The sequence below is a fragment of the Heterodontus francisci genome, unplaced genomic scaffold (assembly GCF_036365525.1).
Source record: "Heterodontus francisci isolate sHetFra1 unplaced genomic scaffold, sHetFra1.hap1 HAP1_SCAFFOLD_323, whole genome shotgun sequence".
NCBI classification, from domain to species: domain Eukaryota; kingdom Metazoa; phylum Chordata; class Chondrichthyes; order Heterodontiformes; family Heterodontidae; genus Heterodontus; species Heterodontus francisci.
Window position 1 is genome coordinate 1,759,982 of NW_027141078.1, and position 16,496 is coordinate 1,776,477.

The window sequence follows — 16,496 nt, forward strand, 5'->3', positions numbered from 1 at the left end:
AACACTGATCACCCCAAACCCACCAACCGCCTGAAACACTGATCACCCCAAACCCACTGCCTGAAACACTGATCACCCCAAACCCACCGCCTGAAACACTGATCACCCCAAACCCACCAACCGCCTGAAACACTGATCACCCCAAACCCACTGCCTGAAACACTGATCACCCCAAACCCACCGCCTGAAACACTGATCACCCCAAACCCACCGCCTGAAACACTGATCACCCCAAACCCACTGCCTGAAACACTGATCACCCCAAACCCACTGCCTGAAACACTGATCACCCCAAACCCACCGCCTGAAACACTGATCACCCCAAACCCACCGCCTGAAACACTGATCACCCCAAACCCACCGCGTGAAACACTGATCACCCCAAACCCTCCGCCTGAAACACTGATCACCCCAAACCCACCGCCTGAAACACTGATCACCCCAAACCCACTGCCTGAAACACTGATCACCCCAAACCCACTGCCTGAAACACTGATCACCCCAAACCCACCGCCTGAAACACTGATCACCCCAAACCCACCGCCTGAAACACTGATCACCCCAAACCCACCGCGTGAAACACTGATCACCCCAAACCCTCCGCCTGAAACACTGATCACCCCAAACCCACCGCCTGAAACACTGATCACCCCAAACCCACTGCCTGAAACACTGATCACCCCAAACCCACTGCCTGAAACACTGATCACCCCAAACCCACCGCCTGAAACACTGATCACCCCAAACCCACCGCCTGAAACACTGATCACCCCAAACCCACCTACCACCTGAAACACTCATCACCCCTCCGACAGTGCGGCGCTCCATTCGTACTGACCCTCCGACTTTGCGGCACCCCCTCAGACTAGATTATCATTTGTAGCAGTTGGGATGCTACCTCCTTTCAGAACGTTAGGGTTGCGCCAGTGGGTCAGTCTCAGGTTTGATTCTCCCGGGGACTTTGCGTTTCCTGCAACCCCAAGCACACAGTCTGAATGGCTCCTCTGTCTATGTGCAGGCACAGTTGAAGAAAGTGTTATTTGTCAGCTGGATGTGGCTACACATTTGGTATTTTAAAATACCTTTTTTGCTTGCTCCTGAAGGACAAAATTGCGGACATACAGTGAGACAATTCCTATCTCGTCCCTGACAGAATTCCCAAATGTCATTCAGATGGTGAAGGTAGGTCAGTTTGAGCAGTGTATTTGTTATGAAGTATGCTTAAAGCACCCAGGTACCTACATGGGTCCCAGCTTTGTCTGTCTTTTTGTGGGCTCTGTTGAACATTCCTTATTCACGACCCCTTCCTCACATTGATGACTGTATTGGTGCTGTTTCCTGCTCTGGTCCCGAACTCTTCTCTCCCCTTCAGCTTGTCTGTGTCCGACACATCCCTTCCCTTCCTCGACTTCTCTGCCTCCATCTCTGGGGATAGGCTGTCCACTAGTATTCATTATCAGCCCACCAACTCCCTCAGCTACCTCGACTACACTTCTTCACACCCTGTCTCCTGTAAGGACTCCATTCCATTCTCCCAGTTTCTCCATCTCTGACGCATCTGTTCTGATGAGTCTACTTCCACGACAGCGCTTCTGATATGTCTTCCTTTTCCGTCAATGGAGAATTCACCCCCACCCCACCACTGCTGTTGACAGGGCCCTCACCGTGTCCGGCCCGTTTCCCACACCTCTACCCTCACCCCTTCCCCTCCCTCCCAGAGCCGCGACAGTGTTCCCCTTGTTCCTCACTTTCCACCCCAACCAGCCTCCACATCCAAAGGATCATCCTCCGCCATTTCTGCCACCTCCAGCGTGATGCCACCACCAAACGCATCTTTCCCTCCCTTCCCCGTCAGCATTCCCAAGGGATCGTTCCCTCCGTGACACTCCTCTATCGCCCCAGTACCTCGGTCCCCTTTTCCACAGCACCTTCCCATGCAATCGCAGGAGGTGTAAAACACACCCTTTTACCTCCCCAATCCTCGCCATCCAAACACTCCTGTCAGGTGAAGCAGCAATTTACTTACACTTCCTTCCATGTAGTATACTGTTTTCGCTGCTCACAATGTGGTCTCCTCTACACTGGGGAGACCAAACGGAGATGGGGTGACCCTTGGCTGAACACTTCTGTTCAGTCCGCAAGCATGACCCCGAGCTTCCGGTTGCTTGCCATTTTAATTCAACACCGGGCTCTCACGCCCACATTTCTGTCCTTGGCCCGCTGCAGTGAACGTCAACGCATGCTCGAGGAACATCTACTCTTCTTGTGATGAGACACTCGACAGCCTTTCAGACTCAACATCGAGTTCAACAATGTCACAGCATGACTCCTAAAGTGACTTTTTTTTTCAGAATCTGTTTGTTGACAGTGCAACCACTAGGTGGTGGACGACTCAAAGATGTGCAAATGCAACAACATTATTGGCTGAAATGTCTCAGACAGCTGCCTGTATTAAAGATGACATTGCTCAATCTTACACAGAGAAGCGAATAAACTCTGCATTGTCCAATGAAGTGGAAAAAGTGCAAACCCTCCCACCTACCCACTCAGTGTCAATTCTGTCTCCCACCCACCCCTCGATTCCTCCTACCAACCACACCCTCTTTCAATCACCGCTTCTACCCCCCACTCTACCCTGCTGACACTGGGTATAAAGTGGGGTAGGGGGTTTACACTGTCAGGGTAATGTAGAGGGAGCTCTGTATTGTACCCGTCCTGGGAGTACTCGATGCTGACACTGGGTATAAAGTGGGGTAGGGGGTTTACACTGTCAGGGTAATGTAGAGGGAGCTCTGTATTGTACCTGTCCTGGGAGTGCTCGATGCTGACACTGGGTATAAAGTGGGGTAGGGGGTTTACACTGTCAGGGTAATGTAGAGGGAGCTCTGTATTGTACCTGTCCTGGGAGTGCTCGATGCTGACACTGGGTATAAAGTGGGGTAGGGGGTTTACACTGTCAGGGTAATGTAGAGGGAGCTCTGTATTGTACCCGTCCCGGGAGTGCTCGATGCTGACACTGGGTATAAAGTGGGGTACACTGCTAGGAAGTGCATCATTCCTTGATGTAACATGTGTTCTCTTCTAGTTGGTTGATGAAGACATTACTGTTGATCGGTTCTTCCCTGTGCTCTATCCCAAGGTAAGAGGAGAGAGAAATTGAGAAAGAGAAGGGGAGTGAAAGCAGAGAGACGGAATAAGAGGGAAAAACAGAGAGACTGACAGAGATGGACACAGAGTCATAGTTATACAGCATGGAAACAGGCCCTTCGTGTCTGTACCAGCCATCAAGCATCTATCTACTCTCATCCCATTTTCCAGCACTTGGCCCACTGCCTTGTATGCTATGGCATTTCAAGTGCTCATCTAAATACTAAATGTTGTGAGGGTTCCTGCCCTCTACCACCTCTTCAGACAGTGTGTTCCAGATTCCAACCACCCTCTGGGTGAAAACATTTTCCTCAACTCTCCCCTAAACATCCTGCCCCTGACCTTAAATCTGTGCCTCCTGGTTATTGATCCCTCCGCTAAGGGAAAACATTTCTTCCTATCTAACCTATCAATGCCCCTCATAATTTTGTTCACCTCAATCAGGTTCCACCTCAGCCTTCTCTGCTCCAAGGGAAACAACCCTAGCCTTTCCAGTCTCTCTTCATAGCTGAAATGCTCCAGCCCAGGCAACATCCTGGTGAATCTCCACTGCACCCTCTCCAGTGCAATCACATCCTTCCTATTGTGTGGTGACCAGAACTGTACACAGTATTCCAGCTGTGGCCTAACTAGTGTTTTATACAGCTCCATCATAACCTCCCTGCCCTTATATTCAATGTTCAGTTAATAAGGGCAAGTATCCCATATGCCTTCCTAACCACCTTATCTACCTGTGCTGCTGCCTTCAGTGATCTATTGACAAGTACACCAAGGTCCCTCTGACCCTCTGATTTCTACACCTACATCATCCTTCTCCCTAGTGAACACAGATGAAAAGTAATCATTTAAAACCTCACCTATGTCCTCCGACTCCACACACAGATTGCCACTTTGGTCCCTAATGGGCCCTACTCTTTCCCTGGTTATCCTCTTGCCCTTAATATGCTTAATAAACGTCTTGGGATTTTCCCTTCTCTTGCCCACCCGTGTTTTTTCATGTCCCCTCTTCGCTCTCCTAATTACTAGTGCCTCCGCTGTTTTCACTGTTTTACAATGGGATCTGCTGTAAGCCTCCTTTTTTTTTCCTGATCCAATCCTCTATATTCCTTGACATCCAAGGTTCCCTGGACCTGTTGGTCCTACCCTTCACCTTAATGGGTACATGTTGGCTCTGAACTCTCGCAATTTCCTCTTTGAATGACTCCCACTGATGTGATGTCGACTTTCCTACAAGTATCTGCTCCCAGTCCACTTTGGCCAGATCCTGTTTTATCATATTGAAATCGGCCTTCCCGCAATTCAGTACCTTTATTTCCAGCCCATCTTTGTCCTTTTCCATAATTACCTTCAATCTTAGAGTTATGGTCACTATCCCCGAAATGCTCCCCCACTGACACTTCGACCACTTGACCGGCTTCATTCCCTAGGATTAGGTCCAGTGCTGCCCCTTCTCTTGTTGGACTTCCTACGTGCAAGGTCAAAAATCTCTCCTGTATGCATTTTAAGAATTCCGCCCCCTTTAAGCCCTTCGCACGAAGGCCATTCCAGTTGATATTGGGGAAGTTGAAATCACCTACTGTTATTACCCTACAGAGATAGAGGGAGAGAGACTGAGAAAGAAACAGTGAATGAGTGAGGCCGAGACAAAGTGGGAGAAGAGAGCGAGAGGGACAGAAAGACAGAACAGGACAGAAAGAGAGACAGCGAGAGACAGACAGAGTGAGAGGGATGGATTGGTTGTTGTGCTGTGACTGGGACTAAATGCTGCTTCACTGGGATGGCTATTTCCGTTTCTTGCTGCTAGGCGTCTGAGCTGATTGTCACCTTCGATGAGCACGTCATAACCAACAAATTCAAATTCGGAATAATCTACCAGAAACACGGACAGGTCTGTACAGGCTCCATATGCTCACCATCCTCCATCTCACCCAATATCTAACCCGAATTTCTCACCCTCCATCTGAAGCTGTTATTGGACGGTGTCGAGCGAGTTTTACTTGCTATCCAACACCGTTTTATTTTGTAGAGGGAGATTCATTCTGTATTGAAGCCAGTTTTTCTTTTCTTTTTTTACATATATTATTTGTTGAGGGGGCCTTTATTCCTAAGGCCCCTTTATTTACATTTTCTAAAATAACTATTAAAATCAAATAAATTAAAACTCAAATTAAAATGCCATTCTCAGTGTCGACAATGCACTCCAGTCCCTGCGGTGCCCACCGGTCGCGGAAGGCCTCAAGTGTACCGGCGCACACCGCAGCCTCCCTCTCCAGGGACACCCGGGCGCAAACATAACCGTGGAAGAGGGGCAGGCAATCGGGCAGGACGGACCCCCTGATGGCCCACAGCCTGGACCTATGAATTGCCACCTTGGCCAGGCCCAGAAGCAGACCGACGAAGAGATCCTCCTCCCGGCCCACGCCCCTCCGCACTGGGTGCCCAAAGATCAGGAGCGTGGGACTGAAGTGCAGCCAGAACTTGAGGAGCAGCCCCTTAGATACTCAAAGAGGGGCTGCAACCTCGCACACTCCGTATATACATGGAACACGGACTCATACAGGCCACAGAAAATACAGGGGGCCTGGGAGTCCGTGAACCTACTTAAAAGCCTATTGCACGGGACAGTCCTGTGCAACACCCTCCACCCCAGGTCCCCGACGGAAAGGGGGAGGACTCCCGCGTAGAGAGACCTCCATCGGGGTTTCCCCTCGCCGCCAGATGGCAACACGGACCGCCAGGATGTGTCCGGGCGGCTGACAAGGGAGAGCAAGTGGAGAGTGTGCAGGAGCAGCCCGTACAGGAAACCCCTCCGCACCGATTGGAATGAGAAGCGGTTCGGGTTATAAGGGACCGGCTCCCGAGGAGGGTTTCGGGGCCTGGGTCCAATGAGCAGTTCCGGCCGAGCGGGGGTCAGCTCCGCACTCCCGAACCCCCTCGCCACCCGCAGTGAGCCATCACAGGGGCTTCGGCTACTCCTCCGCCCGCCGGTCCATCCCCGGAGTCGGCCGCCCAGACAGCCGAGGCGTTCTCCTCCGCCGGTGCCCTGACTGGAGGCGACCATGTTCCAGACTCGGAATAGATCCCAGTAAAAGACAGGCAACTCCCTCAGAGAGGCGCGGCTAACGGACTCCACCGGGAGCTGCGTGTCGTCTTGAAGGCAGTGACACTGGCGGAAAAAATATGTCGCCAGCGCACACCATCTGGGAGGACACTCGACGTACAGGTATCTCTGCAGAGTCCGAAGGCGGAGAGTCGCAGCCTGGGTGCGGACGCACACCAGCGACTGGCCGCCCTCCTCAATTGGGAGACTCAGGACCGCGGCAGAGACCCAGTGTTTCCTCTTGCCCCAGAAGAAATCGACGAGTTTCTTCTGGATCTTGTTGGCACATACAGGGTGCGGGGCCAAAGTGACCAACCGGTACCACAGCATGGAGGCCACCAGTTGGTTTATGACCAGCGCTTGGCCCCTGTAGGAAAGCACTCGGAGCAGTCCTGTCCAGCGCCCCAGCCGAGCGGTGACTTTCGCCTCCAACTCCTGCCAGTTTGCCGGCCAGGCTTCCTCAGCGGGGCTAAGGTGGACTCCCAGATAGAGGAGGTGCGTGGTGCTCCACGCAAAAGGTGTCATCTCCTCCGGCAGGGAGTCCACCCGCCACTGACCAACCAGGAGTCCGGAACATTTCTCCCAATTGATCCTCGCGGAGGACGCGGCAGAAAAGGTCTGCTGGCAGTCGCGCATCCTCCGCAAGTCAACGGGATCTGTGATTGCGAGGAGCACGTCGTCGGCGTAAGCCGAGAGGACGACCCGCATGGCCGGCTCACGCAGAGACAACCCAGTCAACCTCCTGCGAAGCAGGCACAGGAAGGGCTCCACGCAGATGGTATACAATTGGCCGGACATGGGGCATCCCTGACGCACTCCTCTCCCAAAACGAAGGGGCGCCGTCAAGGACCCGTTAACTTTGACTAGACACTCTGCGGCGGCGTATAAAAGTCGGACACGGGCCACGAAGTGCGGCCCGAGTCCGAAAGCGCGCAGAGTCCCGAAAAGGTATTCGTGATCCACCCTGTCGAACGCCTTCTCCTGATCGAGGGAGAGAAAGGCGACCGACTGACCAGTCCTCTGGGAAAGATGGATCAGGTCCCGGACCAGGTGGATGTTGTCCTGGATGGACCAGCCCAGGACCGTGTAGGACTGGTCGGGGTGGATCATGTGGGCCAGCACAGAGCCCAGGCGGGTAGACATAGCCCGGGAAAAGATCTTATAATCCGTGCTGAGGAGGGAGACCGGACGCCAGTTTTTAAGCAGGCGGAGATCGCCCTTCTTCGGCAGCAGGACGATGACCGCCCTGCGCCACGAGAGGGGCATCTCCACGGTCGCCAGGCTTTCCCCCAGGACCCGCGCGTAATCGTCCCCCAGGACGTCCCAGAACGCCCTGAGGAACTCCACGGTCAACCCATCCAGCCCTGGGGATTTGCCCCTTGAGAGCTGGTGGAGGGCGCCAGTCAGCTCCGCCAACGTGAGCAGAACCTCCATTCCTTCAGTGCCCTCCGGGCTGACCTGCGGCAGGTCCTCCCACAAAACTCTGCGCGCATCCTCGCTGGACGGATCCGGAGAGAACAACGCACTGTAATAAGTACGGACCAGGAGGCCCATTCCCTCCGGATCCGTGATGGAGGATCCGTCGTCTGCCAGCAGCTCGACGAGCTGCTTACGGACCCCCCGCCATTTTTCCAGCGAGTAGAAGAAGGGTGTGGCGCGGTCCAAATCTTCCAGGATCTTGATCCGCGACCTCACGTACGCGCCTCGGGACCCTATGAGCTGCAGGTCCCTCAGCGCACCCTTCTTCTCTTTGTACGCCTGCCACAGGGCCGGGTCCGCGACGGCATGACCGAGGCGGGACTCCAAGTCGAGCACCTCCCTCTCAAGGCGCCCGATCTCGGCCTCCCGCCTCTTGGTCAACCCCTTCGCGTCCTCCTGACAGAAGACGCGGATGTGAGTCTTGCCCACATCCCACCATAGCCTCAAGGAGGGGAAGCCCCCCTGCTTCCTTCTCCAGTCGGCCCAGAATTGACAGAACGAGTCCCGAAATCGAACGTCCTCCAGCAGCTGGTTGTGAAAGTGCCAGTACGCGGACCCAGCCCGCGTGCGGAGCGGAGTGAACTCCGCCCACACCAGGCGGTGGTCCGAGCACGGCACCAGCCGCATGGAGGCCGCCGAAACACGGGAGACGTACGCCTGCGAAATGTAGAGGCGGTCGATTCGCGACCCTCCACCTCCAGACCTCCACGTGAAGACGCTGGAGTCAGGATGGAGATTCCGCCAGACGTCCACCAAGTTAAGGGAGCTGATCAGTCCCCTCAACTTCTCCACCGACACTCGGCCGCGCTGGGGACCGGAGCGATCCCCCACCTCGAGGGTGCAGTTAAAATCCCCCCCGAGGATGATGCACTCGCCGCTATCGATGGAGCTCAAGAGAGCGGACACTTCTTCAAAGAAGCGCGCTTGCAACGCGCCGGGCCTGGGCGCGTACACGTTCACAAGGTGGAGCGGCACGCTACCCAGGTGAACAGCGAGGTGGAGCAAGTGGCCTGGCACTAGCTCCTTGACCCCCAAGATCTCCGGCTGAAAAGTCGGGGCCAGCAAGATAGCCACCCCACTAGAAATAGGGGTGAGGTGACTCATGTAGACCCCACCCTGCCACTCCAGGAGCCAGGTGGTTTCGTCTCCCGGAACGGTGTGGGTTTCCTGCAGAAATCTCACTGTGTATCTCCCTTCCCTGAGGACTGAGAGATTGTGAAATCTGCGGTGAGACCCCCTGCTGCCGTTGATGTTGAGGCTGTCTTTGGTTATCTTCATGTCAAAGGTATTTAAAACCCGTCACCAACAGCTCACTGTGAGGATGGAGTGGAAGTGCACCTGGCCTTCCACTCCCCCAGCAACCCATTGAGGAACACATTAAACCGGCGCCTCTCAACCAGTTTCACGCCCGTGCGCTTGCCCGTTATCTTCCGGGCAGCACGGACGGACTGTCTGATCAGCGCCAGATTCGACCAACAGCCGAGGGCCAACTGAACTTTATTGCGGCAACCCCTGCAAGCCGCGAGGAAATCCCGGAGTTCCGCCGTGGGGATGAGAGGAGATTCGGTGGCAGGCACGAGGGACTCCACCACCTCACTGGCGATGGAATCAAGATCATCCTCCGTGCCCGACAGCGAATCCCCATCCTCCTCCGGGTCGTCACCGCCAGCGGTCGACACATCCACCACACACTGTGGGGCGGACGTCCCGGCCGCGCCAGCTGGTCCCGCCTCCGTCACGATCCCACCCCCAGGATCGATGGCGGAGGAGTCCTCTCTGGGTTCTATTGTGAAACTGGAGCCTGTAGGCACCAGCGGTTCAGGACCCCCCTCCACCTCCGTCCCCAGGCCAATGAGAAGTCCAGGGGAGACAGAAGTTCCGGTCTCCGGGAAACCAGACGGAGCCGAGACTGGAGGCGGAGGGAGGAGGCTATCTCCCACTCCGCCAGCACCCACAGGCCCCGCAGATGGGGCAGCATTCTCAGTTATAACTGGGTCGGGTGTCTCCTGGTTGGTGGAGGACTCCGGCTGGGAGGCCCGACCCTCAGGGGCCTCGCCCTCCCCTTCATTCAGGGCACCCGACCCAGTAGCAGTGGCAGAATGGGCGGCGCCCCAGGCTCCCCCACCACAAGCAGGGCCCCACTTACTCCTTCAGGAGGGGCCTCATGTACCGGGGCCATCCCCTCCCCTCCATCCTGAGGAATAGGGAGCACCTGCCCGGACTTTGCAGCCTTGGTGGTGGCGGTAGGGGAAACCTGGGGACCCGAAACAGGAGACAGCTCCCCTCCAACAGATGGGCCCTGCGCCTCAGGGCCCCTTGTTACCTCTGTGGAGGGGTGCCTTCTCCTCTTTTTCCCAGTTGTGTGCGGAGGCTCAGAGACCTCCATATCATCAGAGGCCTCCACCTCCACACTCTCCTTTTTTTTATTCACCCTGGGCCTGAGCCCAGCCCTGGGGCAAGTTGACTTCCCGAGATCGGGCCTTGGGCTGAGCTCAGGCTCGGGTAGTGTCACGGTGTCCAGGGGACGCGCCTCTCGATGTTTATTTCTCCTCCACGCCTTCCTTCCACTTGGATGGTCACCCCCCTCCCTGCCGGAGGCCGTGAAAACCACAGCCTCCGGTACCGACTGAATGGTATCTAGTGGTGGTGTAGGGGGGGTGGGAGGAGGTGCAGCGTCGCCACCCTGGGCCGCCGAGTTGGAGTTGGCAGCCGGGAGGTTGGGGAAGTTCTTTCGAACATGCCCCACCCCCTTACAGACATGGCACCGCACCCCGTCCAAGGTCCAGAAGACGCGGTAGGCCGTCCCCTGGAATTCTACATAAAAGTGGCCCTCTGTAACCTCCTCCCGCGCCAGCTGCATGAATAACTGGCGGCGGAAGGAGTACACGTGTCGGAGGCTGTTCTCCCAAAGACCGAGCGGGACTGGGGTGAGCCCCGTCTTTACCTCCCCCAGATGGTGCAGGTGGGGAAGGAGGAGCTCACCAGGAATGAAGGGCGGGACATTGGATAGAATGAGCCTTTGCGCAGTGGCCTCCAGGGGGTCCACTGGCAGAAAGGTCCCGCCCACGGTGAGCCCCTTGCTCAGAGCCAGGGACACCGCCCGCTCGGTCCTCAGGAACAACACTGCCTTCCCGTACATTTTAGAGGCTGCAACAATGGCCGAAGGGCCGACAACCTCAGCCATTGCTTTCACGCATGCCTTGATAATCATGTTCGGGTGGACGTAGCTCTTGACCCCATGCTTCGATGTTAATAAAGCAAACGGTGACGGGGCAACAGGTGCAGCTGCATATGAACGGGAAGGCCCCGCCACCGGCGAAGAGGGGCTTGCCATGGGGTCGCAGAGCTACGCCCACCCCCAAGAAACAAAGCACACGACAGTTTTCTTAAACACAAACAATATGATGGGGGAGGGGGGGATGGGAATAGAGGAGGATAGGGCTGAAAAGGACAAGGAGAGGAGAGGATAGGTGGCCGAGTGATGGAAGAGAGAGAACAGCTGCAAGGATGTTACACTTCAATTGGTGGTTGGAGCACCTTCCTGCAGAGCCGACAGTCCACTCTTCCAGTTAGGGGAGGGTTCTTCGCCCGGGTCGGTTAGAGCCACCCGGTTCTCTCCCTTTTCTGTTGTTGTGTAAGGATTTTCTTCAGCCGGGCAGCTCCAGCCGTCCCGAGCCACACAGTTGGGGGTGGGGAGGGAGCCCCTTTTGTGCAGGATGGCAGATAAACACAAGAGCTAGTACAGGGGCTCCCTATAGAATTTGGCAGCCCTACCCCTGGATCTTCCGGTGCCTTCTCCCTCCCCCAACACTCCAAACAGCCAACAGTTCTCTGGTGCTCCAACACCCTCCTCTCCAAAATGACTTGCAGGTCTTCTTAATCGTTGAAAAAGTGCAACAGTTCCACAGTAAATACAGCTGTCTCCACTCTATAGTCACCTCTTTGCAGTTATTCCACTCTCCTCTCCCCAGTTGCTGCAGTCTCCACTCTCCTCTCTCCACTCTGCAATTGCTGCAACACAGGTGCAGCTGCTCCCCCTGATTGCTGGCAGGAAGTGCTCCAAATTGACCAGCCAATCCCCGTGCTGTACCTGTCCTGGGAGTGTTTGATGGGGACAGTGTCGAGGGAGCTTTACTCTGTATCTAACCCCCGTGCTGTCCCTGTCCTGGGAGAGTTTGACGGGATAGTCTGATCTTGCATGACTAGTTAGATGCCCTCCAATTTCCTGGATTCTTGAACTATTTCTGTTTGTATGTTGTACCTTTATCTGAAACTTTTTTGGCTCTTTTGTGCTCTGAATCTTCCCCGTACAGGTGACTGAGTCGGAGATGTTTAGTAACAATGAAGAAAGCACGGAGTTCCAAGAATTTCTGCAGCTTTGTGGGGAGAAGATTCAACTTCAGGACTTCAAGGGGTCAGAAGATGATGGGCAACCTCCTCCTTAACCAAGGGGTCACTGGACAGGGATCAGGAGCAGGAACACGGGCTGATTCACCCCCCTCCCTAACCCAGGGGTCATTGGACAGGGATCATGAGCAGGAACCCGAGTTGTTGCTATTACAGAGACTTGGTTGAGGGAAGGGCAGGATTGGCAGCTAAATGTTCCAAGCTTTAGAAGCTTCAGGTGGGATAGAGGGGGATGTAAAAGGGGTGGGGGAGTTGCATTACTGGTTAAGGAGAATATCACAGCTGTACTGCGGGAGGACACCTCGGAGGGGTCATGCAGCGAGGCAATATGGATGGAGCTCAGGAATAGGAAGGGTGCAGTCACGATGTTGGGGGTTTACTCCAGGCCTCCCAACAGCCAGCGGGAGGTAGAACAGCAGATATGCAGAGAGATTTTGGAAAGATGTAAAGGTAACAGGGTTGTAGTGGTGGGTGATTTTAACTTCCCCTATATTGACTGGGACTCACTTAGTGCTAGGGGCTTGGATGGGGCAGTATTTGTGAGGAGCATACAGGAGAGCTTCTTGAAACAATACGTAGATAGTCCAACTAGGGATGGGGTCGTACTGGACTTGGTATTGGGGAATGAGCCCGGCCAGGTGGTCGAAGTTTCAGTGGGGGAGCATTTCGGGAACAGTGACCATAATTCCATAAGTTTTAAGGTACTTGTGGATAAGGATAAGAGTAGTCCTCGGGTGAAAGTGCTAAATTGGGGGAAGGCTAATTATAACAATATTAGGCAGGAACTGAAGAATTTAGTTTGGGGCGGCTGTTTGAGGGTAAATCAACATCTGACATGTGGGAGTCTTTCAAACGTCAGCTGATTAGAATCCAGAACCAGCATGTACCTGTGAGGAAGAAAGAAAAGTTTGGCAAGTTTTGGGAAGCTTAGATAACGCGGGATATTGAGAGCCTGGTCAAAAAGAAAAAGGAAGCATTTGTAAGGGCTGGAAGGCAAGGAACAGAGGAAGCACTTGATAAATATAAAGACAGTAGGAAGGAACTTAAGCAAGGAGTTAGGAGGGCTAAAAGGGGTCATGAAAAGTCATTGGCAAACAGGATTAAGGATAATCCCAAGGCTTTTTATACGTATATAAAGAGCAAGAGGGTAACCAGGGAAAGGGTGGGCCCACTCAAGGACAGAGATGGGAATCTATGTGTGGAGCCAGAGGAAATGGGTGAGGTGCTAAATGAATACTTTGCATCAGTATTCACCAAAGAGAAGGACTTGGTGGATGATGAGCCGCGGGAAGGGAGTGTAGATAGTCTCAGTCATCTCATTATCAAAAAGGAGGAGGTGTTGGGTGTCTTGCAAAGCATTACGGTAGATAAGTCCCCAGGGCCTGATGGGATCTACCCGAGAATACTGAGGGAGGCAAAGGAAGAAATTGCTGGGGCCTTAACAGAAATCTTTGTATCCTCATTGGCTACAGGTGAGGTCCCAGAGGACTGGAGAATAGCCAATGTTGTTCCTTTGTTTAAGAAGGGTAGCAAGGATAATCCAGGAAATTATAGGCCGGTGAGCCTTATGTCAGTGGTAGGGAAACTATTAGAGAGGATTCTTCGGGACAGGATTTACTCCCATTTGGAAACAAATGAAATTATTAGCGAGAGACAGCATAGTTTTGTGAAGGGGAGGTCGTGTCTCACTAATTTGATTGAGTTTTTTGAGGAAGTGACAAAGATGATTGATGAGGGAAGGGCAGTGGATGTTATCTATATGGACTTTAGTAAAGCCTTTGATAAGGTCCCGCATGCAGACTGGTACAAAAGGTGAAGTCACATGGGATCAGAGGTGAGCTGGCAAGATGGATACAGAACTGGCTCGGTCACAGAAGACAGAGGGTAACAGTGGAAGGGTGCTTTTCTGAATGGAGGGCTGTGACTAGTGGTGTTCTGCAGGGATCAGTGCTGGGACCTTTGCTCTTTGTAGTATATATAAATGATTTGGAGGAAAATGTAGCTGGTCTGATTAGTAAGTTTGCGGACGACACAAAGTTTGGTGGAGTTGCGGACAGTAATGAGGATTGTCTGAGGATACAGCAGGATAGAGATCGGTTGGAGACTTGGGTGGAGAAATGGCAGATGGAGTTTAATCCAGACAAATGTGATGTAATGCATTTTGGAAGGTCTAATACATGTGGGAAGTATACAGTAAATGGCAGAACCCTTAGGAGTATTGACAGGCAGAGAGATCTGGGCGTACAGGTCCACAGGTCACTGAAAGTGACAACGCAGGTGGATAAGGTAGTTAAGAAGGCATACGGCATGCTTGCCTTCATCGGTCGGGGCATAAAGTATAAAAACAGGTAAGTCATGCTGCAGCTGTACAGAACCTTAGTTAGGCCATACTTAGAATAATGTATGCAATTCTGGTCGCCACACTACCAGAAGGACGTGGAGGCTTTGGAGAGGGTACAGAGGAGGTTTACCAGGATGTTGCCTGGTCTGGAGGGCATTAGCTATGAGGAGAGGTTGAATAAACTTGGATTGTTTTCACTGGAACGACGGAGGTGGAGGGGCGACATGATAGAGGTTTACAAAGCTTTCAGCGGCATGAACAGAGTGGATAGTCAGAAGCTTTTTCCCAGGGTGGAAGAGTCAGTTACTAGGGGACATAGGTTTAAGGTGCGAGGGGCAAAGTTTAGAGGGGATGTGTGAGGCAAGTTCTTTACACAGAGAGTGGTGAGTGGCTGGAACTTGTTGCCGGGGGAGGTGGTGGAAGCAGGTACGATAGCGACGTTTAAGGGACACCTTGACAAATACATTAATAGGAAGGGAATAGAGGGATGCAGTCCCCGGAAGTGCAGAAGGTTTTAGTTTAAGCAGGCATCAAGATCACTGCAGGCTTGGAGGGCCGAATGGCCTGTTCCTGTACTGTACTGTTCTTTGTTCGATTCATCCCCTCCCTCCCTAACCCGGGGCTCACAGGACAGGAATCAAGAGCAGGAATATAAAAGCAAAATACTGCAGATGCTGGTAATCTGAAATAAAACCAAGAAATGCTGGAACCACTCAGCAGGTCTGGCAGCATCTGTGGAAAGAGAAGCAGAGTTAACGTTTCGGGTCAGTGACCCTTCATCGGAACAGGAACATCAAGAGCAGGAACCTGGTGTGATTCAGCCACCCACCCTAACCCAGGGGTCACTGGACAGGGATCAGGAGCAGGAACCCGGGCTGATACACCCCCCCCCCCCTCCCTAACCCAGGGGTCACTGGTCAGGGATCAGGAGCAGGAACCCGGGCTGATTCACCCCCCCCCTCCCTAACCCAGGGGTCACTGGACAGGGATCAGGAGCAGGAACCCGGGCTGATTCACCCCCCTCCCTAACCCAGGGGTCACTGGACAGGGATCAGGAGCAGGAACCCGGGCTGATTCACCCCCTCCCTAACCCAGGGGTCACTGGACAGGGATCAGGAGCAGGAACCCGGGCTGATACACCCCTCTCCCGAACCCAGGGGTCGCTGGACAGCAATCAGGAGCAGGAACTCAGGCTGATTCACCCCCTCCCTAACCCAGGGGTCACTGGACAGGGATCAGGAGCAGGAACCCGGGCTGATACACCCCTCTCCCTAACCCAGGGGTCACTGGACAGCAATCAGGAGCAGGAACTCAGGCTGATTCACCCCCCGCCCCCCTCCCTAACTAGGTGATGGTTATGTGCAGGGGAGAATGAGGGAAAAGGGATTGAGCGGGAATAGTTGAAGGTGGAATTGGTTGTATGTGAGCAGGAGTGGGAAATGTGAGAGAGAAGGGAAGGCTGACACATTGGGCAGGGAAGGGGGACACTGAGGAGGATGTGTGGGGCTGGGCGAAGGGGTTATGAAGTGAGGAGGAGTGTGGATGATGGGGGGTTGGTGAGTCTGAGTGAAGGTGGGGTCTGTGTCTGTGAGTTTTCTTCATCACCGGGAACTCTGTTGTGACTCTGTTTCAGTTTCCGGGGTGGTCTAGACACCAACTGCGGCCAGACAGGTTCAGAGTCCGTCTACACCAGGTACCAAGGGAAGGAGATCATGTTCCATGTGTCGACTAAACTTCCATTCACGGAAGGAGATGCACAGCAGGTGGGCAAGAGAGGGGCTTGGGCCTAAATCTAGGCCGAGTCTGCCCGGTCACCGGGTTACACGGTCACTAATCCAGTCCCAATCTGCCCGGTCACCGGGTTACACGGTCACTAAACCAGGCCCAGTCTGCCCGGTCACCGGGTTACACGGTCACTAAACCAGGCCCAGTCTGCCCGGTCACCGGGTTACACGGTCACTAATCCAGGCCCAGTCTGCCCGGTCACCGGGTTACACGGTCACTAATCCTGTCCCAGTCTGC

At 54.0% G+C, this 16,496-nt stretch overlaps 1 protein-coding gene across 1 annotated transcript in view; it reads left to right on the forward strand.

The window, feature by feature from the left end:
- Positions 1 to 16,496, forward strand: part of LOC137361946 (rap1 GTPase-activating protein 1-like) — a 146,103-nt gene that overhangs the window by 90,762 nt on the left and 38,845 nt on the right. Inside the window, exons 8-12 of the mRNA XM_068026528.1 lie at positions 1,104 to 1,182; positions 3,086 to 3,139; positions 4,952 to 5,035; positions 12,040 to 12,140; positions 16,108 to 16,237. Of these exons, the coding sequence (XP_067882629.1) occupies positions 1,104 to 1,182; positions 3,086 to 3,139; positions 4,952 to 5,035; positions 12,040 to 12,140; positions 16,108 to 16,237 (448 nt within the window). The remainder of the gene's footprint in view (positions 1 to 1,103; positions 1,183 to 3,085; positions 3,140 to 4,951; positions 5,036 to 12,039; positions 12,141 to 16,107; positions 16,238 to 16,496) is intronic.